Source organism: Papio anubis, chromosome 13 (genome assembly GCF_008728515.1).
Source record: "Papio anubis isolate 15944 chromosome 13, Panubis1.0, whole genome shotgun sequence".
Taxonomy (NCBI): Eukaryota; Metazoa; Chordata; class Mammalia; order Primates; family Cercopithecidae; genus Papio; species Papio anubis.
Window position 1 is genome coordinate 96,454,869 of NC_044988.1, and position 23,892 is coordinate 96,478,760.

The 23,892-nt window shown below is 44.1% G+C and overlaps 1 protein-coding gene across 25 annotated transcripts in view; it reads left to right on the forward strand.

Moving 5' to 3' along the window:
- The window catches only part of RALGPS1 (Ral GEF with PH domain and SH3 binding motif 1), a 309,103-nt gene that overhangs the window by 116,331 nt on the left and 168,880 nt on the right, over window positions 1–23,892 (forward strand). For 21 of the 25 annotated variants that reach the window (XR_004178006.1, XR_001896046.3, XR_001896047.3 and 18 more), the window contains 3 exons: window positions 955–1,038; window positions 16,766–16,855; window positions 19,879–19,971. Coding sequence is in view for 22 of the 25 variants with exons in the window: in XM_017950009.3 (XP_017805498.1) it covers window positions 955–1,038; window positions 16,766–16,855; window positions 19,879–19,971 (267 nt within the window). In the remaining 3 variants the exon portion in view is untranslated. The remainder of the gene's footprint in view (window positions 1–954; window positions 1,039–16,765; window positions 16,856–19,878; window positions 19,972–23,892) is intronic. The other 4 variants (XM_031654524.1, XM_017950001.3, XM_017950005.3 and 1 more) reach the window with 3 other exon arrangements.

The following is a 23,892-nucleotide window of genomic DNA, read 5'->3' on the forward strand; positions in this document are numbered from 1 at the left end:
TGCCTCTCACTAAAGATCTTACAAAAACTCTAGGTAAATGGCAAAAAACCAGTGCTATTAGTAATACTGAGGCCTGGTAGGATTTAAAAGGCGGTCTTGTAACTTATAGGTGGAGAACTTCAGAATCTGCAGCCTTTGCTACCTTTCCTCCAATCTCTGTCAGGGCTCCACAAGGCACACACTGAGAATGCTGGGCATTTGGATGATGGCTTCTCCTTGGTCCTTTTTTTGTAGCACCAAGTAATCCCATTAGATTGCTCCTATTGTGTCCAGCTTTCATCCCTTGGCTAAGAGCCAGACTTACTGATAAATAAAATCTAGGTAATTCAATTCCTCAAATTATAATGCTAAACCTAGCAGAAAAAAAGAGACAAGGCCCCCGCACAAGATATTAAAGGGGACCTTTCCTTCTGCATGCTTTTGGTTATATGAGGGATTGGAGGGGCCAACTACAGGACAGAATCTGAGGTCATACCAGAAGCTTCTTTGATTGCAGTGGGCTTGGACTGGGACTTTCCTCACACCAGGAATGTATGATGTCATGTGGCCAGTGAAATCTGAGATATTTTAATGAAGCCCTGGCATCACAACTATGCGGGGTTGAGTTCTGCTGGTTAAAACATTTCTGTGCCCCCTCAGACAATTTGCATTGTAAGAAGGACTTCTGGTCTTAGAGAAGCTGGCAGAGTGGCAATGGATTTCTTTTGGCACAGAAATCCTAGGAAACATGGCCAGAGTTGTGGAGAAAAGTATTCCACTTATCCTCACTTCTGGTAGTCCCAGGCTGCACCGTCACCTATAAACCCAGCCCTCCTCTCCCTCCTGTTGAAGATGGGAACAGCCAAGGTGTCAGCTCCTTCCCACCTTCATGCATGTTCATGTTCCCATTTGATGCCCCTGGTGTTTTTGCATCCCAACTAGAATCACTGTTGAAATTCATTCTGTGCTTCCTAGGAACTAGCCAGCTGTGGATGGAGTAAGAAGGAGAAACACAGTCTTGCCCCTAACGTTGTGGCCTTTACCCGGAGGTTTAACCAGGTAAGCAACACCCCTTGCATGTGCCTATCCAGAGAGTAATCTGCTACTGTCCCCTATAGGCTGCGAACCCCCCCAAGGCTGTCTTCCAGGCACCTGGCCCCAGATCCACCTTCTCTTCCTGAGTCCCCTACCTTTATCCAGTTTTGTGCCATTGTAGTCTGTTTGCACAGAGCAGGTGGAACTGAACATACCTTTCCTATGCTTAAATCACTTCAGTGACTTCCAGTTTCAGTTAAGCTAAGGTTCAAGTACCTTAATATGCTTTGCAGGGTTTGGCATGGTGGATCTCGTTTCCGTCCACCCCTTCAGCCTCATCTCTTTTCCATCCTCCTGGCCTTTCTTTTCTTACCTGATATATCTTATCTCTGTCCTGTCAGGCCCCCTGTGTGCAGTCTTCACAGCCCAGAATCCTTCCTCCCTGTTCAGCTTCCTTCCTCCCTGTTCAGCTTCCAATCAGATCTCAGCCTGAATATCATTTCTTTGGAGAGTCTTCCCTGAATCCCCAGACCGTATGAGGTCACACATCCCCACGTTGTACCCTGTACTCCATGTGGTCCTTTATTAGTTTGTCCTCATGTTGTATCACTCTGTAGTCTCCACCTTCCTTGCCGGCCTGGGAGCCCCATGAGCATGTCTATCTTGTTCATTACCCACCACCTTGCCCAACGTCAGGTCTATCATAGACCCTCATTAACTATGTATGGAACGAATATATGAGGTGCTCAGGAAGTACTTTTAAATTGAGTTTTCTTGAATTCCTGATGGCCTGATCCCTGGCCCTGCGCTACTTTAAACTGACTTGGTCCGACCAGAACCTGTGCTCCAGGGATGAAGATCTGGAATGATGATTGGAGACTTGGATCAACTGAGGGAGGTAGGGTGTCTTATTTCTCAGCCAGACCTGCATGATCCTCAGGAGAAGGCACACAAACCAAAGCCCCAAATTGTACTGTTGACAGATTTCCTTCCTTCTTATTTTTCTGGTTTCAAATGAGGCCAGTGGCCTAGAGGTTGCTAGTATGTATGACTGGCCCTCTGGGTGATGGGGCCTGGATTCCCTTTGGGCCCTCTCTCCAGCTGGGCCTTCTCTCTCGGAAATGCTTGATCTTGTGCATCACTGTTGCTCAATCCTCTCCAGGCTTCTCCACCCTTGACCTTCCACCGCAAGGCCAGCGGGATCCTCAGAGAGGCACCAGCTTGTAGTTTGAAGATTGAGGCTGGAATTAGCATTATTATTATTTGATGAGATATAGTAGGAACCAAGAAAGACCTAGATGCATCTGGAGTAGGAGCTGCACACTGTTTGTTTTGAAAAGAGAATTTCCAAAGTCTTATGCTTCTTTTTTCTTTGTTTTGAAAAATCGTCTCTTTTCAACTGAGCTTAGTCTTAAAAAAAAAAAAAAAAAAAAAAAAGGTGTGAGAATTTTGTCAGGGGATTCATAGTTTCCTTAAAACTATTTGACTGGGAGCCAACTCAGTCTCCCTACCTCTGACCAGCCACAGAGCTCCCAGAGGAGGGGCAGCTGGGGGCTCTGATGTAATCTGCTTTGCACGCGGATGCCAGGTCAACTTGGCAAAGGCGGTGTAGCTTGTTCTGTGAACAATTGTGTTGTGTCCAGCTCAGACCAAGTGATGAAATGAGCCAGAAGCAAAGTCACATTTTTTTTCAAACAATGCTCTGGGAAATGGTCTTCCTGCTGGCCCATCAGCCAGTCAGAGAGCCAGCAGCTCCTGGACATAGCCCTGGTAGCTCTGGTTTGAAAACTGTCCAGAGGCCAGGCCTGGTCAGCCACTGGGGCTGCCTTCTTTGGGATGAGCTTGTTGGCGTCCCTTCCTTGCAGAGCTTTTATGTGTAAGAACAAGACTCATTAGACTCCAAATAAAAGAAAGCAGGTCACTTACCTGTCTGAGCCCCAGCTTTCTTTTCTGTAACTGAGAATAATAGTAGTGCTCTCCTTGCACAGTTGTTATGAAGAATAAATGGAATATGAAGAGCTTTAGCACAATGTCTGGCACGTAGTAAGCATCCAACTGTTTTGGGAGAAGAAAAGAGAAATATTAAAATCAGCTGATTGGGAGGAGGTTGCCAGGGGATTTGAGGCTTCTTGTGGCCAAACAGAAACCCGGTGGCTAGTGCTTGCCTGCTTCTCCATGGGATCTGAGTCCCTTGGGATTTGCTCATAGAATGGTGGAGATGGAAGAGTTTGGCCAAGTTCACTAAAGGTCTTTTATGAGCCAGGCCTATGTCACAGCCCCAAGGAATACACCGCGTAGCACAGAAGTTCTCAATCTTTTTTGGGTCTTGGGTTCTTTTGAGAATCTGACAGTATCACATATGAATGTTCCCCCAGAAAACTGCACAGATATACAAATTTGCATTTAATTTTAGGGTGTTCACTGCCTTCCTGAAGTTTATGTGTGGACATTTATGGGTCTGCGGACAATAGGCTGAGAATATGTGTGTCTCAGGGAATCCAGCAGGCCTGGGTGTGAGTCTTATCGCGACAACTCAGTAGCCGTATGATCTTGCGTTGGCTTTTGGCCTCTCTCAGCCTCATAGGCCTCATTTATAAAACAGGAAGAATCATTTCAAGTGGTTTTTGAAGACTAAACAAGAATCATGAATATAAATGGGTTAGCCCAGTACTTGACACTTAGTAAACATTCCACATAAGGTTAAACAAAGGGGCAGAGTAGTGGGAGCTATGAGCTGAAAGGAAGGTTAAGACCAGACCAGCAGGCTTGGGCCTAAGTGCAAGGTTGGGCTTGTATCACAAAGATGCTGAAATTTTTGGAAAAGGTGAGGAGGGAATTGGGAGAAACGTGGTTCTAGTCTAGGCTGTGCTGCTAACTTGCTTTAAGGCCCCTCCTCTCTTTGGGTCTCAGGACCTTTTTATATTCATGGAGATTGGACAGGGCCAAATGTTCCCAACTTTTCTCATGGACACATTTTATAGTTCCTAATGACTGAAACCCCAGCTCAAACTCAGGTAAGCACAAAAGAGAGCTTCATGGCTTATATATAATAACTAAGTCTAGGGAGATAACTGACTTCAAATATTGCTGAATCTAGGCAGCGGGGACAGTACTATCTGAACTCGGTCTTGCTCTCTCCACCTCCAGGTTCTGCTTTCCTCTGAGCTGGTTCCACCTCAGGTAGCCTCCCCCTGTGGTTGCAGGATGGCTATCAACAATTCCAGGCTTGTATCGTATTCCAAGGGCAACCTCAGGAGAAAAGACCTGCTGCTTTTTCAGTAGCTCTATCTGATGCCCTGGAATTGAGACTCAGTGGCTCAGATTGCCCTGGCTTGTGACCCATCTTGTTTGTTATGATCTAATCACTCTGACCAGGAAGACATGAAGCTCTGATTGGCCAGGTCTTGGAAACAGGCCTTCCTATGGAGGAGAGGTGGTAGGCCTAGACCACATGGACTGAGAATGGAGAAGGGGTATTTCCTCAAGGAAAATCAGGGAGTTCTGGAAGGAAGAAGCTAAGAATGAGGGCCAGAAAGGAGGGCAGTTAGTTATCATAGACCTTCTTTTCTCTTGTACTCTTCCAGTCTGCTCTGAGCTTTCTCCCCAATCCATTCTGTTGATACCTTGTCACTCTCAAGTCCTGTCTGCCCTCTGAACTCCCAGGCTCACGAGCCTACTCACTGAATGTTTCTGCTTCCTCTTGGCTTTAATCAAAACTATTTTTAAAACATGTATTGAGCACTTATGCTGAACTTATTGAGTCAGATACTATGCTAAGCATTTTACCCATGCTATCATACATGCTATTTTACAGTTATTTCATGGATAAAGAAACAGAGGCTCTGCAAAGTGAAACAACTTGCTCAAATTTACATAGCTGGTGAATTCATCTGCTTAAGGGGCCTTCTGGTTTTTTTCTGAACACTTTTCTAATAGAACCTTCTGCTTTTCCAAACCTAATTTGTCACAGGACTGGGAGACAATGTTACCTTTCTCCTGTCTTCCGAATACTATCTCTAAACAGTTATTATTTCCTCATTGTGTAATGCTCCCTTTTATGTGACTCTCATTACTCTAGTTATATTCATTTGTTTATTCAGTAGTCATTGACTGGATATGTACTAGGCTCTGTGCTGGTTCAGGGGTTCAACAATAAACAAGTTGTCGCCCTTGCCATTGTCAGCTCATAGTCGAGTGTAGGAGGTAAACATGATGGAAGCGTTTCCAGTCCAGGGGATTCCGTGCTAGGATGGGGAAACCAGAGGAGAGGCATGTGCAGGAGCAAGGGAGGCCAGAGTGGGGTCTGTTCCTTCAATCTGTGTAAGGGATTGGAGATGTAAACTGGCTGGGCACAAGAAAATATTAGAAGACAAAATGACAGCTCTTGATGATTGATTGGATCTGGAGGGAAATGACAGAGAAGAGTAAAAGAGGGTCCTCTTTGGGTATTTGGGCAGTCCCATCCTTGAGACAATGAACACAAAGGAGGAGCAGTTTTGAGAGTTAGAGATGAGTTAGGTTTGCACATGTGGAATGAAGCATGCAGGAGGTCATTGGATATTTGAGTCTGGAAGTCGGGGAAAGGTCCAACCTGGAGATGCAAATGTTGGAGTCATCTGCATTTGAAGGCCCAGGGTCAGTGAAATCATCCAAGGAGAAACAGAGGCCCAAGTGAGTACCTGAGGATTGCTGACATTTAAGGGATGGGCGGAAGAGAGGAGGCCGCACAGAAGGCAGAGAGAGAGCATCCTGGGAGCAGAACACTTGGTGATATGGAAAGGGCAGTATCTGGAAATCAGTGTTTCAGAAATGAGGGAATGCTACAGAATGAGTCACCCAAGACAGGGCTAAAAAAGAGTCCTTTGAATTTAGCAGCAAGGGCAGTTTTGCAGGGATGTAGCAGGTTGAGTGGTAGATGTGAGGCAACGAAGAGAGCAGGTGTAAGTGTTTCTTACAACACTGGCTCCAAGGGGAGTTGAGAAGGGAGTGGCTGGAGAGTAGAGTCAAAGAAGTCCTGGGAGGTGGTTGCATGTTTTTTTTGTTATTTGAAGTGAGCAGAACCTTAGGGATGTGAAGGAGCCAGTGGACCTGGAAAAGTTAAAGATGAGGAAAGAGAGTCTCAGAAAAGGTGGAAGAAGCCAAGACCTGGGTGCCTTTTCAGTGTAAGAGCTGAGTCAGCAGAAAGGAAAGGGGCAGATGTAGACCCATTTGTTGGTGCAGTACAAGGAGAGTGATGGCTTTTCTTCATCAGTGAAATGGGAGGGAAAGGGGGAAGGAGTGGGGCGAGAAGATTGATGAGTTTGGGGAAAGCTTGAAAAAAGCTGCTTCACAGGAAAGGAGAGAGAGTTGACGCGGGAAATACAGCAAGACTCTTGGGCAGTGATGATGGCCCGGATGAAATAGACATTGTGGTTTTCTAAGTGGCCCCAGTGCATGTGGGTAGTAGATGGTTTTCTCTGGTTGCACTTCTCAGCCTAGGAGCAGGTGCATGGAAGAGCAGATGGTTAGACCCATCCCCTTAGGGGTTGGCAAAGCAGATTTTTTGGAAGGATCAAGATGCAAGGGAAGTTAAACTAGTGGCAAAGAAAAGGCTGAAGTAGGCCAGGCGTGGTGGCTTATACCTGGAATCCCAGCACTTTGGGAGGCCAAGGCAGGTGGTGGATCGTCTGAGGTCAGAAGTTCAAGACCAACCTGGCCTACATGGCGAAACCCCATCTCTACTAAAAATACAAAAATTAGCTGGGCGTGGTGGTGCACACCTGCAGTCCAAGCTACTTGGGAGGCTGAGGCAGGAGAATCACTTGCGGAGGTTGCAGTGAGCCGAGATTGTACCACTGCACTCCAGCCTGGGCGACACAGTGACACTTTTTTGTCTCAAAAGAAAAAAGGCTGAAGTGACAAATGATAGGGGATTGTTCTGCTTAAGAGGAAAAGGATTCCAAGGAAAAGGGCTGCCAGGGAATCCCGTACATGGTGAGAGGAAAGGTCTGACGCAGTGGGGGTCAAGGAGAGAGTAAGGACTAGAATATTTAAAGCTTGTGGCCCCAGATGGAACTGAAGTTTTCTGATGTAGAGCAGATCTAGGAAATCAAGAAGAAGGAGGTGACTCAGGTGGTAGGGAGGTCTAGTTGCTAAAGTTGAAGTGCTCAAGGGATCCGAGGCCAGGGTCATTTGCAGTGATGTTGAAGTTGCCCAAGGAAGAAGGGGGCAGGATTGGTATGGAGAGGAAGATAGCAATCCAGATCCTGATCTGTTTACCATCTCTACCATGGAATCATAAACGTGTAGCCTTTTCACACGGACGTTTTTCACTTAGCGATATGTAGTTAACATGGATGAATTTACTTTATATGTCTTGACAGCTCTTTTGTATGTGTGTATTCCATTGTATGCATGGTTTGTTCATCCATTCACCTGCTGAAGGACATCTCGGTTACTTAGTTGCTTCCAGTTTAGACAACTATGAATAAAGCTGCTGCAAACATTTGTGTGTGTGTGTGTGTACTAAAGTTTTCTTTCTTTTTTTTCCCCGAGGCAGAGTCTTGCTCTGTCGCCCAGGCTGGAGTGCAGTGGTGTGATCTCGGATCACTGCAACCTCTGCCTTCCGGATTTAAGCAATTCTCCTACCTCAGCTTCTGAAATAGCTAAGATTACAGGTGCATGCCACCACACCCAGCTAATTTTTGTATTTTTAGTAGAGATGGGGTTTCATCATGTTCACCAGGTTGGTGTCGAACTCCTGACCTCCTGATCTGCCCACCTCGGCCTCCCAAAGTACTGGGATTCCAGGCGTGAGCCACTGCACCTGGCCAGGTTTTCAAATCAGCTGGGTATATACCTAGGAGCACAAGCTAGGTTGTGTCTGTCCCATTTTGTATTCTCACCAGCAATGAATGAGTGTGTGGCTTCGATCCTTGCCAGCAATTGATATTGTCAGCTATTTTATGTTTTAGGCATTCTAATATGTGTGTAGTAATCTTGCTTTTCTCAGCTTTATCCAGGTCACTCTCGGACAGTTAAGTCTGGTTCTGGGTGCCTCACATGAGGGGTGAGGGTGGGAATTATCACACAGGAGTGGCGTAAGTATTACAGCGACTAGAAGAGTAGGGGAAAGAAAACATGTTATACAGGGGTAAGTGGAGGATCTGTGAGTGAGAAGACTCAGGGAGAACGTCATCAAGGTTTTCAAGCAATTGAGGAGTTCTTAATGGGGAAGCGGGATTACACATAATCTATGGGGCCTGGTCAATAAGTTCAGGGCCCAAGGGATGGAAATGGGGAGGCAGTTGGCCTTCTCCTAATATAAGGAAGTTTCTTAACCATGAAGGCTCAGGCAGAGACCAGACAAGGGCTTTACTACTGTAAAGCTTTACAGCTTTATAGCCCATCCAGCTGTCAGGGCAGGGAATAGGTGGGACCTCTGAGATTCTTTCAAACTCTTGGTTTCTAAGAAAACTGTGAATGGGCTTATGAGAAATTTGTGGCAAAAGTAGATTTTTCTTAAGAAATAATAGTATTCTTAAACTTGGATTTTTCTTGTTGTTTTTCTTTGTTTTATTCTTTGATTATTTTTATTCATGGTTGGTTAACTGAATAAAGTTGTGTCCATAGCTATTCTGTTTTTTTTATAATTCCACTGTGGCATTTCCCAGATATCATAGTCCTCAGTAACTAAATGCCAGTGCTACCTATACCACTATAACAATAATTGTGTTAATAATAGCTTATGTGTATTAAAGATTTATTAGCATCATGACCCACTGAGGATATACTCCAGGTATGTTTGGCTCCTTCAGCAATTGGAAATCAATTAATGTAGCCCACTGTAAAATAGGCTAGGGTAGAAAAATCGTATTATTATATCATTTGACCTGAAAAAGCATCTGACAAAGTCCAGTACTCATTCATAATTTAAAAAAAAAAACTCAGCCAATTAGGAATAGAACAGAACTTCTTCAACTTGATAAAGAACATCTACAAAAGTCCTTCAGCCAACATCATGCATAATGGTAAGACACTGAATACTTTCCCCCTAAGACTGGGAACAAGGCAAGGATGTGCTCTCTTACCCATTCTGTGCAGTGTCTTACTGCAAGTCCTGGCTAGTGCAGTAAGACAAGAAAATAAATAAATAAAATGTATACAGATTGGAAAGGAAGAAGTAAAACGACCTTTATACATAGGTGACATGATTATCTAGGTAGAAAATTCCAAAGAAATCTCCAAAAATACTCCTTGAACTAAGAAGTGAGTAAGCAGAGTTGCAAGACACAGGCCAGTATGCAAAAGTCAGTTGATTTCATCTAGACCAGCAATGAGGAACTGCAATTTGAAGTTAACAAATAATACCATTTACAATATCACCAAAACAGCAACAACAACAACAAAAGAAACACACACACAAAAAAGGTATACCTCTAACAAAATATGTACAGGTTCTGTTAATGTGGAAACCTCAAAAGCTGATAAAAGAAATCAAACTAGAGCTAAATAAATAGAGAAATATTCCATCTTCATGAATTGGAAGACTCAATAGTGTTAAGATGTCAGTTCTTCCCAACTTGATCAATAGATTCAGTGCAATCCCAAAGTCCTAGAAAGCTGTTTTACAAATATCAGCACAATACTGAAAAAGAACAAAATTGGAGGACTCACTCTACCTGATTTCAACACTTACTGTAAAGCTACAGTTATCAAGACAGCATGGTATTGGCGACAGAATTGACCCCGTACATAGGTTGATGGAGCCAATAAATAGACCTACAGAAATATGGTCAGCTGATCTTGGAGAAAGGACAAGTGGTGCTGGAAGAATTTAAATATTTGTGTGTATATGTAAAAAAAAAATGAACCTAGACACAGACCTTAGACCTTTCCTAAAAATTAATTGAAAATGGATCATAGGCCTAAATGTAAAAGACAAAACTGTAAAACTTTTAGGAGAAAACATAGAAGAAAACCTGCATGACCTTGGATTTATTAATGAGTTATCAGATAAAACACCAAAAGCACAGTTCATGAAAGAAAAAAAAGTTGGGACTTTATGAAAATTAAATTTTTTCACTCTGCAAAACACATGGTAAAGAGAATTAAAAGACTTAACACAGATTGGGAGAAAATATTTGCAAAACACATATCTGATAAAGGTCTTGTATCCAAAATATACTCTTGAAACTCAACAATAAGAAAACAGCCCAATTAAAAAATGATCAAAAGATCCGAAGAAACCTCACCAAAGAAGATATGCAGATGGCAAATAAACATATGACAAGATGCTCAACATTATTTATCATTAGGGAAATACAAAACACTACATACCTATTAGAATGTCTAAATAAAACAAGCGAAAAACCCTGATAACATCAGTTGCCGTCAAAGATCTGAAGCAACACAAACTCTTACTCATAGCTGGTGAGAATGCAAAATGAGACACTCAGTCCAGCAACTGCACTCCTAAGTATTTACCTAGCTGATCTGAAAACTTATATCCACACACAAAAAACAGCACACAAATGTTTATAGCACCTTTATTCATAGTTGTTGAAAATCAGAAGTAACCAAGATACCATCCTTCAGTAGGTAAGGTAAATGGATAATGAACCATGGTAAATCCATACAATGGAATAGTATTCATCCAAAAAAGAGAGAATGAGCTATCAAGTCATATAAAGACATGGATGAACTTTTTTTTTTTTTCTTTTTTTGAGACAGAGTTTAGCTCTTGTTCCCCAGGCTGGAGTGCAGTGACGTGATCTCAGCTCACCACGTCCTCCACCTCCTGGGTTCAAGCGATTCTCCTGCCCCAGCCTCCTGAGTAGCTGGGATTATAGGCATACGCCACCATACCCGGCTAATTTTGTATTTTTAATACAGATGGGGTTTCTCCATGTTGGTCAGGCTGGTCTGGGACTCCTGACCTCAGGTGATCCGCCTGCCTCAGCCTCCCAAAGTGGGATTACAGGCGTGAGCCACCATGCCCAGCCCGAATATTTAAAAAAAAAAAAAAATTTTTTTTTCAGCTTTTATTTTACATTTGGGGTACATGTGCAGCTTTGTTACATGAGTGTATTGCATGATGCTGAGGTTTTGGGGTATGAATGATCTTGTCACCCAGGTAGTGAGCATAGTACCCAATAGGTAGTTTCTGAGCCTTTGCCCCCTCTCTCTCCTTCCTCTCATAGTCCGCAGTGTCTGTTGTTCTCGTCTTTATGTTATGGATGAATCTTAAGTGCATATTGCTAAGTAAAAAAAGCCAGTCTTGAAAGGTTACATATGGAGGATTCCTTTTTTCTTCCTCCTCCTGAATCATTATTGTTGGTTTATTACAGAGCAAAGAAGATGTTCTTGCTAGCAACAAATCAATCAAGTTATCAACATAATTATACTTTTATATTTATATTTCCTTTTTTGACATTCTGGAAAAGGTAAAGCTATAGAGATGATGATAAACAAATCAGTGTTTGTCAGGGCTTTGGAAAGGGGAGAGGGCTAAATAGGAGAAGCCTGGGGTTTCTTTTGTTTGTTTGTTTGTTTTAAGGCAGTGAAACTATATGATATTATCATGATGGATACATGACATAGTGCATTTGTGAACTTTATAGCACCAAGAGGAAACTTTTTTTTTTTTTTTTTGGCGGAGTCTCGCTCTGTCACCCAGTCTGGAGTACAGTGGTGCGATCTCGGCTCACTGCAAGTTCCACCTCCCGGGTTCATGCCATTCTCCTGCCTCAGCCTCCCGAGTAGCTGGGATTACAGGCACCCCCAACCACGCCTGGCTAATTTTTTTTGTGCTTTTAGTAGATAATGGAGTTTTACCGTGTTAGCCAGGGTGGTCTCGATCTCCTGACCTCGTGATCCACCCGCCTCGGCCTCCCAAAAGTGCTGGGATTACAGGTGTGAGCCACCTAGCCCAGCCCCCTGAAACCTTAATATATACAAAGTTTTTAAATTCAACTTGAGGAATCTTACAATGTAACAACATGTAACAAAATGTTACATGTTGTTACAGATAATGTTATAAAATGATACAGCAGAATGTAACAAAAGAATCTATTATAAATGTGTGAACAACCTCACTGAGGAGGGGGAGAGAAAACATTGCTGACCTAAGTAAATCAGTAATAGAATGGAGCCTATAAGACTAAAGACAAAGGAACTACGTATAAGCATCATACTCTATTTGATAAAGTTGTTTCCCTAGGGGGATGGGTAACAATTCTGAAACCATTATCCTTGTATACTGGAATCAAACTATATAAGAAATGGATGAATATAAGAGAGTATAAGGAAATGAGTGGCAGATGGTGGGAACCAATCTCATTATTGGAGTGGGAAATTACAGATAAGCTAAGTGTGAGGAGGCTAGAACGATCCATGTGGTAATGGGTTACAGTTGGAGACATCAGTATGAACTCATGTGTAACTTAATGCAGATGTAGATGGTTACATATAGAAATCTTTATAGATATGTGTATGGGCATGGGTTAGTACACACACACACACACATACATTTCTTGGCTCCGCCAGCTGAGAGGACCCAGAAACGATGATACCCCAGTAGCAACAAGCATACTTCATACCTGTCTTGTGCTAATCTTGGTTTCTAATACTGTTACTTGGTAAAAGGAACCAATGTTCCTTGGAGAAATGACTAATTTTAAGACTAAGGCAAGAAATATAGAATATGAGCCTGTTGCATATTGTATTGCCAGAAGGTAAGGAAGTGCTCAAACTAACAAAAAAAATACAGGGGTTATGTCAAAGGGATGCAGGAGCCAACTGAAAGAACTCTCGAAGGCCAACGCTGGAACAACTTGAGCAGCATGTAATAACAGTATTGAGTTGTAACCCAAAGTGTAAAATAAATATTCACAAGTCTATACTGATAGAAATAAATGCGGGAGAATCGGCAAATCTCTCATGCAGAAGAATTTCAAATAATCTATGTAAATTAGACCTCAAGAAGGTAGAATGTAACTTCCCACTCATTAAATATTGGCTGAGCTTAGTGACTTCCTTTCAAAGTTTCAGGTGGTAGTGTAAATTGCATAACCAATTCGCTATCAATGGGCTTTTAAAAATTGTGGATAGTGCTTCAACGAAAGCTTGTATGTATGTGTTTCTATATTTCTGTATTTTTATAAGGTAAATATTCTAGGGAGACTATACCTTAAACATCTTGAAAGATATGTTCAAGTTGTTCTTCAAAATGTTACTGATTTCCATTCCTCCAAACAGTATATAAGAGTACCAATGTCTACATGCTCTTGGTACAATATATGACTCACAACATGTATTTATATTTGCTACACAAAGAGTTTTTGTCAATCAATAATAAGAAAAAACCTGCTTGGGTGACATAGTAAGACCCCATCCATACAAACAACAACAACAACAACAACAACAACAACAACAAAAACCAGGTGTGGTGATGTGTGCCTGTAGTCTCAGCTACTTGACAGGCTGAGGTGGGAGGATACTTGAGCCCAGGAGTTTGAGGTTGGAAGGAAAGATGTTCCAGTTGAAAGATAGTTCTCCATAAGGACCTGCATAGGCAATTCAGAAGGCAAATAGTACAAATGACCTATAAATGTTTGGAACAAAAAATGTTAACTGAGAAAAAGCAAAACAAACAAACAAACAAACAAAAAACACCTGAATAGTCATGAAAGAAATGTGAAATTGAAACTGTGAAATACCATTTTTTTCCACTGAATTAGTTAAAAAAAATGATAGTAACTGGTATTGGCCTGTGTATGGCAACATGGATCTGCTTCAACGTGTTGAGGAGTAAACAAATAGACCTTTTGGAGGCCGTGTTTTTTTTACATATACTCTTGAAAACAGGTACATACACTTTTATTCACTCCACTTTACAGGAATTTATCTGAGGACCTCAATAAAAAGTATACAAACATATGTATAAAGATGTTCATCTCAGCATTATTACAACAAAATTAGAAATAACCTATTCAACAGTAGAGGGTTATTTAAGAAAATGATGATACTTCTCTATGATGAAATACTTGGAAGCTGCTAAAAATTGTAGAGGAATATTCACTTATAAAAATTCTTGTGATATATAATTAATATACAGCAGTTTAGTTTTAAAAGACAAACATGTTCTATACAGAGAAAAAGAAGATGGTCGGGCACAGTGGCTCATGCCTGTAATCCCAGCACTTTGGGAGGCCGAGGCAGGCAGATCACCTGAGGTCAGGAGTTCAAGATCAGCTTGGCCAATATGGTGAAACCCCATCTCTACTAAAAATACAAAAATTAGCCAGGTGTGGTGGTGCATGCCTGTAATCCCAGCCACTAAGGAGGCTGAGGCAGGAGAATCCCTTGAACCCAGGTGGCAGAGGTTGCAGTGAGTGGAGATCGTGCCACTGCACTCCAGCCTCGGTGACAGAGCGAGACACCCTCTCAAAAAAAAGAAAAAATAAATAAAAGAAAGACCAGAAGGATACATACCACAGTGTTTATAATGTTGATCTATATGTGAGACTGAAATTTCTTTCTTTTTGTACTTATTTCTGTTTTCCTTGTTTTCTGCATCAAACTTCTGAAGTTAAAAGCTTAAGTTTTCTTTTCTTCAGTCATTAGAAAAGAGAATAAAATAAAAAGTTTTTAAAACTATGCTGATTCTACCTTTGTAATGTCTTCCTTATCTCCCTCTTCTTTCCATCTCCTTTGGCATGGCCCTGGCTCAGACCTCCTCATATCTCACTGAGACCATTGCATCAGTTTTCTAATGGGTGTCTCTATCCTTCCAAAGGATCTCATCTATCACCCTGCTCAGAAGCCTCTGAAAGTCCCTGTGTAGAATAGTGTTTTAGCTCCTTCCTCTCACCTTGTTGCACCAGTCCTACCCTCCCCGCCACACACCCAGTCTGGTCTTTTTCTCCCTCCCCACCCTCATCCTCATTCATGACCCCCACCCACAGTACTCCTGCAACACTAGTCCTTTCAGCCTACCTAGCCATCCCTGGTCATGGAACATATAGCCACACTTCAGTCTTCTCTTGTTTAAAGTCTACCCATCTTTCAAGGCCTGTCTTCTTCGAGAAGCCTTCCTCTATCATTATTAGCTCTCTCATACTTTGGTTTACTGTTTGAACTTCTTCCATGGCCATGATTACCAGCTGCCTTCTAATATAGCGATTCCTTAAGGATTCTGCCTCCTCCTTTGGTCACCTCAATTTCAGGAAGGTCTGGACTCCCAGTGCCTGGAACCCGCACACAGAAGGGGCTTCATGGAACTCTGCTGAATCGAGTTGTTGACTCAGAGTTGCCTCTGCACAATGTGTGCTGCAGCCCCAGAGTCAGTGCTTCCGTGTTCCATAATATGCCTTAAACATATGATTCTCTGACATGCAGGAATCTGTTAAATTATACATGTAAACTGTCACGCTTGAGTGTGATAATGTGGCATCAAAATATAAGGTTTATGGGCACTCCATTTTGTATTTAGAAAAACTTTTTTCTGCACCTGGCTAGTAAATATTGAGTCTGAACTTAATCGTGGGCAATTCCTTGGAAAAAATGATTCTGTGGAAACCCAGTCATGTCCTGGAGGCAACCACAGATAATTACACTGAGAAAACATTTCTATAATACTCCTGCTTAACATAAAAAGCCCATTGTTGAATCTTGGTTTCTCTTTCTTTGCTTTCTGTTTGAAAGGTGATGGTATTTCAATAACGATAATACATTTTATTGCAGCAGTAAGCTTGTTTTATTAGCTCTAGAATATCCTTAACTATATTTTTCCCTGTAAAGTTTAGGGGTTTTAGATGCCTTGCCTTCCTTTTAATTCTCCCTGTGCCCCGTGCTTTGCCTGGCTCTCCACCTTTCTTTGTAGTCTGTCATTGCACTCTTGGGCATCTGTGTTTCACATAGAACTGTTGTTACAGAAGTGAAACATAAACAGGAAGAGCTAGCCACTTCCCAGCATTTCTTGGCATGAGTTTCTTCCGTTGCATTGAGGTGCCATGTGAGTCAGCTCCACTGTGGTAGATGACTTTCCTGTTCCACCATCAGACACAGGGGTTCGGGCTGTTGCAGTATGTGAGAGGTCAAGCACGAATGGGTTTCTGAACCAAAGCTACCAGCATACCCTTTTTGGTGCATGCTGTCTCCAGGAAAACATGCCCTGTAACCTGCATTGCTTTATGGAACTTAGAAAGAGATACTTCCACTTCCATATCATTTACGTTATGGGATGGGCCTCTCCTGAAAAATTAAATTTGTTAAAATTGTGCAAATATTGATGAATCCTCCTCATCGTAGGGCTGGCTGGGGATATGGACCTCACAAGTGGTCCTGCCAATGTATATGTCCCTTTGGCTATGTGTCCATCTGTCCCTCCATCCACCCATCATCCATGATCTCCCCACAACTGGGATCCTTCTGAGCAGGAATTCAGTCTGATTCATCTCAGGATTCCCAGCAGCTCTTCTCGAGACTTGTGTCACGGAGGCCCAACTCTCCCCGGATGATGAGGAAAGTGCTGCTTTCTTTTGGCCTCTGCAGTGTGCACTGGAGACAGGATGCTGAAAACACGGCCCATTTGCAGGGTTGGGTGCTGTAGAGGAACTCTTTAACTCACGTGACCCCAGGCTATCCTCTCCCAGTTTCCTGACCTCTTGGAAATCCCGTAACAGCGGTGGGCATGGGTGACATGGCTGGTCCAGCAATTAACAACTTTTCTGGTGTGTATGTGTGTGTGTGTGTGTATTTGACTCTACAGGTCAGTTTTTGGGTTGTACGAGAAATTCTAACAGCACAGACTTTAAAAATAAGGGCAGAAATCCTCAGCCATTTTGTGAAAATAGCCAAGGTAAGCCTTTTATTATTATTTTTCCTTCCTTTCCCTTTTCTCTCCCACACCTCCTCCCTAAAAATATGTTTCCTCAGTACTTTGGGAGCTGCTTTGCTGTGGGCCTGCTGGGCAGAGTTCAAACAGGGTGCTGTGGCTTGACTTCCCCAGGCAGAGCCAGCTGTTAGACCTGCCTGGGTGCTCACCAGCCCCCTAGCACCTGTGTGCAAATTGGCAGCATGCCCCCATACCCTATAATGTTGGCAGCCAGCCCTTCTCCTTACCTGGGCTTTCACAGTCTCTCCACAAGGCAGGACCCAGAGGCTGTCCCTGGAATCCATTCATTCTCCTACTTTAAATTTAGCCAGTTCTGGGGGTTGATAGATTTTAGTTAGCGTCAATGCTCAATGCTTGTGATATCATCACATCCTGCACAATATTGTCAGCAGTCAGCAGACCCCACCCACCTCCCACTGAGCTTCAGGTCTGGGCCAGATGACCCTGCAGCCCCCCATCCCCACCTCCTGCCCCCTGGCCTGATAGGTTCTGTCCTTGTTGGGCATCACCTTTTCCCTCCTCTTCCCTTATCTCTAGGAATGCTGTGCCATCCCGTGGGCCTTCCTGGACCACTCATGCCCAGCAGCTCCTCCCTATACACTGGTTTCAACCACTCAGGCTTGCCTGACTCTCGGCTGCAGCATTGTGCTGGGTGTTTCGCTGCTTGCTTCATGTATGCATGTGTTGTCTTCCCACCCAGGTCCTAGGAAAGCTGCCCTTTACAGAGGCCCCTTATGAACCAGGCACCATGCTATGGTCAGCTGCTTTACTGACCTGGTCATGTTCAGTGCTCATATGATTATAATTCCATTTGCAGAGGAAGGAGAGCTTAGAGAGGTGAAGTGTCCATGCTCAGGGCCGCCCCCATGGCCAGTCAGTGGCAGGGCAGGAATCGGAGTCATGCCTCTGTGCCTTCAGGGAAGCTGCTCTGCTGGCCTCATGGGCAGGTTAAGTGCATCATCTATTTATGTTAAGAGCAATGGCCACATTTACTTCCTTTTTTTTTTTTTTTTTGAGACGGAGTCTTGCTCTGTTGCCCAGGCTGGAGTGCAGTGGCGTGATCTCGGCCTTCCGGGTTCACACCATTCTCCTGCCTTAGCCTCCCGAGTATCTGGGACTACAGGCGTCCGCCACCACACCCGGCTAATTTTTTGTATTTTTAGTGGAGATGGGGTTTCACCATGTTAGCCAGGATGGTCTTGATCTCCTGACCTGGTGATCCGCCTGCCTTGGCCTCCCAAAGCGCTGGGATTACAGGCGTGAGCCACCGCGCCCGGCCCACATTTACTTCCTGTGCATTCTCCTGAAGTACTTGGAACTGGTGCTGGGCTTAAGATATTTGTTGTTGTCAATCAGTTCTGTGCTGGGCCACAAGAGAAAGTAGAATGTGGTTCCAGTCCTCCCGGGCTGTCAGTTTGGAAATGTGTTTATGGGGCTCACCCATGGAATCCAAAATGATCCCTCCTTAATCTCTGCCATTTTCTGTGTGGCAGACTGTCATGCTGGCTCTGTGCCCTGGGTCTTTCCTTGTGCAAGCCCCTTCCTTTCTCTGGGCCTTGGTTTTCCCATCTATAAAATGAAAGGGGTGGGTTAGATAATTTTCCATAGCCCTTTCAGCTCTAAAAAGAAGTTCTGTGACAGGCGTAGCAATGCAGATACATGGAATGAAATTCAGCTCGCTTAGATAATCTATTCTTATACACAGGAAACAATTAGAGAATGTTACGAGATGTATGAAATGAAATAGCTCATGTGGTGAGAGAGAAATTTCCAAGCAGGAATAGAGCTGTGAGGACTAAGTATAAGGGCTTTTCCTTTCTTTATGCATTTCACTAGGCCCCTACAATGTGCTGGGCACCGTACTGGGTATGAGAGACACGGTGGTAGATAAAACTTTGTCCCTGCTCTCAGGAAACAGCCCAGGGTGAGAGAGAGGCAAGTACAAAGCAAGTACAATCCAGTGTGCTACAGATATGCATGGACTTCTTTGGGGACACGGTCAGGAAAGACATATTAGAGGAAGGGGCACCTGAGCTTGGAAATACTTAAGTGACAGGGGTGGGAAAAGACAAGGCTGAGACTCACATTGTACTGAGCTCCTGCCCTGGGACCAGCCACTGGTCTAGGCAGTTGATATGCACTGTCTCATGTGGCAGAAGTGCCGTGATCGCCTTCCGCACTTTAAGTATGAGGACAGCAAGGCTCAGAAGGATTAGGTAACTTGCTGAAGGACACACAAGTAGTGGGAGCTGGGATTGGAACTAGGTCTTCTGGTTCCATAGAGCCTGCCTAATAACCCAAACTTCACTGACTCCCAAGAATGAGAAACAGCACCCTCATCCTGTTAGCAAGTTTCCGGTAGCATAAAACCAGGAACAGAGCAGTTGCATTTTTCTGCACTTACACTCGGCTGTGTCTCATTCTGTTTCCCTCCATGGTAAGAAACTTGTCTGAGACTGAATTGAATCCAAATGTTCTCACTAATTTGGGGTCTGGTTCAAAGGAACATGGTCAAGTGATGGGGAAGCCCGAGCACTGCCTTCCCAGCTGAGAGGGATTATGCAGATTATTGGTACCATCTTTCCTCGGCCTCTGTCTCCTTCTGGTGTTAAGATAATCATAGAAGACCCACATTGATGCTGCTGGCACAGTCGGGGTTTTAGTTTACAAAAGCCTGCTGGGACAGTATTCAGATTTGTCTAAAAAAAGACGTAATGCACATTATCAAACCTTACCCCGTGCCACGTTTCTGTCCAGACTAGTCAGCTTATGAAATTTTGCACATGTTTTAGATGCAGACTCACCTTTTGACAATTTGAGAGAAAAAAAGCATATGGTTTCTATGAACTCCTTAGAACTATGTTTTCTACATGAGATATTTTTAAGTGTAATTGAATTTCATAAATATGACATTTGGTAACACTTGAGCATGTTTTTGTTCTGTTGTTTATAGCAGCAAAATAATCTATTCCATATCTTTTTTTCAGAAACTTCTAGAACTCAACAACCTTCATTCTCTCATGTCTGTGGTGTCAGCATTACAAAGTGCTCCCATCTTCAGACTGACAAAAACCTGGGCCGTAAGTTAATCTCCCTAAGTCTATCTGATTTCGGCTATCATTTCATTGGTGAAGTTCTTTATTCCACAAGCCCCAGCCTTTCTCTTACTGTCTATACTTTGTCAATGACAGAGTTACTATGAGTTGATGACGGTTCTGTAGGCATCCTCACTCCGTCACTGACCCCATCCCCATTTTGGCACCAGGGAATGATGAAGGTGCTGACATGGCTGGGGTCAGAATCCCCCAGAGTGGATCTTCTTGGACACCACCGTGTCATGTGTGATGACCGGGTCAGCAGCGTGACTTCTGCCCTCCACTTGGCTGGAATTTTCCTCTGGCAGGCTCCAAACTGCCCTTGGGAAGGTCTCTGGGCTGATGGTTCGCAGCTGCCCTGGGTCACTAGCCATACCGCTAAGTTTCCCTGGAGAAACCTGTGACCCCCGTGTAGGAAAAAACGGGTTTTTTTCCTAAGGCCCTGGATAATTTCAGCTCAGAGGTGGAGTCTGATAGTTACATAATTGAGTCTGTAGGAAAGTTTTTCTGCTGTAAAAATACTTTAAAAATATCTCAGACCTCTTTATCCTCCTTCTCTTGGCATAGTGCCTGACATGGGGGAAGTAATTGCTATTTCCATAGCTCATTAGCATTCACCTCCTGGCCTGCCTGATCTGGGGTCTCTCACAGCCACACAGCGCAAGCCTTTCAAGACCTGTTTATATCCCACGGAACTGACAGAAACTGTATGGAATTGTCAGATGTGCTTCTGCAACTCATTTCCGAACTTCTTTCTGCCAGTTCGTGGGGCTGGGCTCTGTTTCCTACTTGGCTGGTTCAAGGGCCTTTAAAATACTCAGGGATTATGTTGTAGGTGATTGAAAATGAGCCTTGTTTCTTTAAATTGCCGTTTTCCATAGATCTAGTCCTCGCAAAGTAGAGAAGTTTTAGCCCAGTGTCGGAAAACTGGGTTTGCATTCAGATGCCATTCAGAGCATGACTTCTGTGCGACTCATTTTCTCGTATCTACTCGGGGAGGTTGGCGTAGATTCTTGGTTTTCCATCAGTGCTTCGTGGAGTCCCAGGGGTTCCTTAGAGTTGCCTTGGGCGCCACCAGGGGCTGAGATTGTGGAGAGATGCTGCCAAGCAGGCGGTTCGGGCACTATTTCCACCAGAGCAGCTCTGTTTGTATCAGTTTTATGTACTGGACTTTTGGGTGAATTTCGACTGAGCAATGGCTTTGGAGGTCGAAAGCAAGTTTGGAAGCCACCGGTCTTAGCAGTTGCTGCCAGCCCTGTGATTCCAAGTCATTCTGACCAGTAAGGCTTTTTTTTCAAAAGTTGCTTGGAGATTTCTTTTTAAAATGAATTTTCCATCACTTAGATGCTGTTATTGTTTCTTGGATTGCTGGGAGCTATGTGAGGACCCAGAGGGATGATTTTTGAATCTTCTCATAATGCCTAGACTTTACTGTCAGCAATATTGTAACTCTCAACGATCCCTATAAGCTATACAGTTGGTGGAGGCAGAGATAGTTAGCACAGAGGGCTAGGGTGTCTAAGGGTCTTGCACAGAGATATGGTCCACTCAGTGATAGGGCCAGGCCCATGGATGAAGCGATGGTGTCCTCCAGGGGATGCTGTGTACTGCCAGGACAGTGGGCAGCAGCAGGTCACAGCAGTACCCAGGACCACTCTGTTAGGCTTGACAGGCCCTGCTCAGGGTGGCTGGGTCTTCACTCCTGTTGATGGTTCTTTGCTGTAATGAAAATAAACCCCCAGGCCAGGTGCAGTGACTCACTCCTATAATCCTAGTACTTTGGGAAGCTGGGGGTGGGAGGATCGCTTAAGGCCAGGCGTTTAAGACCAGCCTAGACAACATAGCAAGACCTCATCTTTGCAAAAATTCACAAAATTAGCTGGGCATGGTAGTGTGCACCTGTGTCACAGCTACGCAGGAGACTGAGTCAGGAAGATCCCTTGAGCCCAGGAACTCAAGGCAGCAGTGAGTTATGATTACGCCACTACCCTCCAGCTTGGGTGACAGAGTAAGACCCCATCTCTAAAAAAGAGAGAGAGATTGAGAGAGAGAGAGAGAGAGAGAGAGGAAACTTCCTTGAGGAGCCTGGAATGGAATTTGCACCCAGGACCCATTCAAAGGCACGGGCATATTCACCTAGCTCCCTTTCAGGCCATCTGGGTCATATTCTTCCTCACACATATGCCAAGATAAAAACATGTGGCAGGCACTGCCCTAAATGCTCACTCTTTCTTTCTCTCTCTCTCTCTCTCTTTCTCTCTCTCTTTCTTACTTTCTCTCTTTCTCTCTCTCTCTTTCTTTTTCTTTCTCTCTTTTTCTCTCTTTCTTTCTCTCTTTCTCTCTCTCTCCTTCCTTCTTTCCTTCCTTCTGTCCGTCCGTCCGTCCATCCGTCGTCTCACTCTGTCACCCAGCTGGAGTGCAGTGGCCTGAACACAGCTTACTGCAGCCTCAGCCTCTTGGGCTCAAGCAGTCCTTCCACCTCAGCCTCCTGAGTAATTGAGACTACAGGCCACACCACGTCCAACTAATTTTTAAGTTTTTTGTAGAGATGGTAACTTGCTATGTCGCCCAGGCTGGTCTCAAACTTCTGGGCTCAAGCAGTCCTCCTGCCTCAGCCTCCCAAACTGTTAGGATTACAGGTGTCAGCCATTATACCTGGCCCCTAAACACTTTACGTATATTAACCATTTTGTTCTGACAGCTGCCCATTGAGATAGGTACTGTTATTATTGTCATTTATAGATGAGGAAACAGACACAGAATGGTAGAATGGTTTATGCAGGGCTCCACAGCTAAGTGGCAGGGCTGGGATCACACCTAAGCAGCCTGGCTCCAGAATCCATGCTCTTAACCACCATACCCTACTGAACAAAAAAGACAATTCCAGCCTACCCCGTGTTACCCAAAATAAGAGAGGGGTCTTATTTTTTTAATTTTTGTTTTTGTTTTCCCTTTTGTACCATAAGTATTGCATTAGAAACTTGGAAAATAAGATTGGTAGACTACCGGTACCTCCCGGGCATTTGGGTCTGTCTTGGCTGTGGCTGCTGTTGGCCTGGCACCTGGTTGCTGGCGTGCAGCAGAAAGAGCAGTCAGAGGAGGGCCCATCAGGGAGGGGACATGCAGCCAGTGAGCCAGAGAGCTGCAGCAGGACTTTGAAGGCTGCCTTGCAAACGCCTTCTGGCCACACATTCCTTGGATTGTTTATACCATGGCTTCTGTTGCTCCTCTACTTCCCTTGGTTGGCTCCTGTCTTTGCACCTCAGTGGGCATTTAGCTGGTGGGGAAGAGGAAGATGCCAGGGAGCTAAGATTACATGTCACCAAAGAGCAGGAGACTCAGGGCAACAACATGTCCCTGTTCCTATTCTGAGAAACCTCCCTATTGTGTCCTAAGGGCTGAGCCAGGGCTGTTTCCCTGGTTACAGAGAGCCACTTACCAGGGCAAAAGGTGGGTAGATGCAGCATCCTAGGAAATAAGAATGGCAACTGCCACAATATTGTGTCAGGGAGATAGGAGGTGAAACACACTGTGTGGATTACAACATGAGGTCTCCAAGGTCACTTGTGGGGTAGCTGCTTGTTCTTGGTGAACCCACTATTCAGCCTTTGTTTCAGATCAGACTCTTCCCTCTCACTCACATGTCTTGTTAATCCAAGGACTACGGTTGGCATAGAGCATTTAGGAAACAGAGGGGGCCAAACTCATCATCTTTTTATTTCATCCAAATCACCCCCATCCCCAGTGGAATGGCAGACTCCACTGTCTGTATTCTTGATGCACCTGTCTGATAACAGCATGCAGGGTGGAGCATACACCGACTCTGCAGTTTTGTTTATAGGTCTGCCACCCCCTTTTGACTGCATGCCTCATTGATGATGTTGATTTTTCTCTGTATCCTTGGTG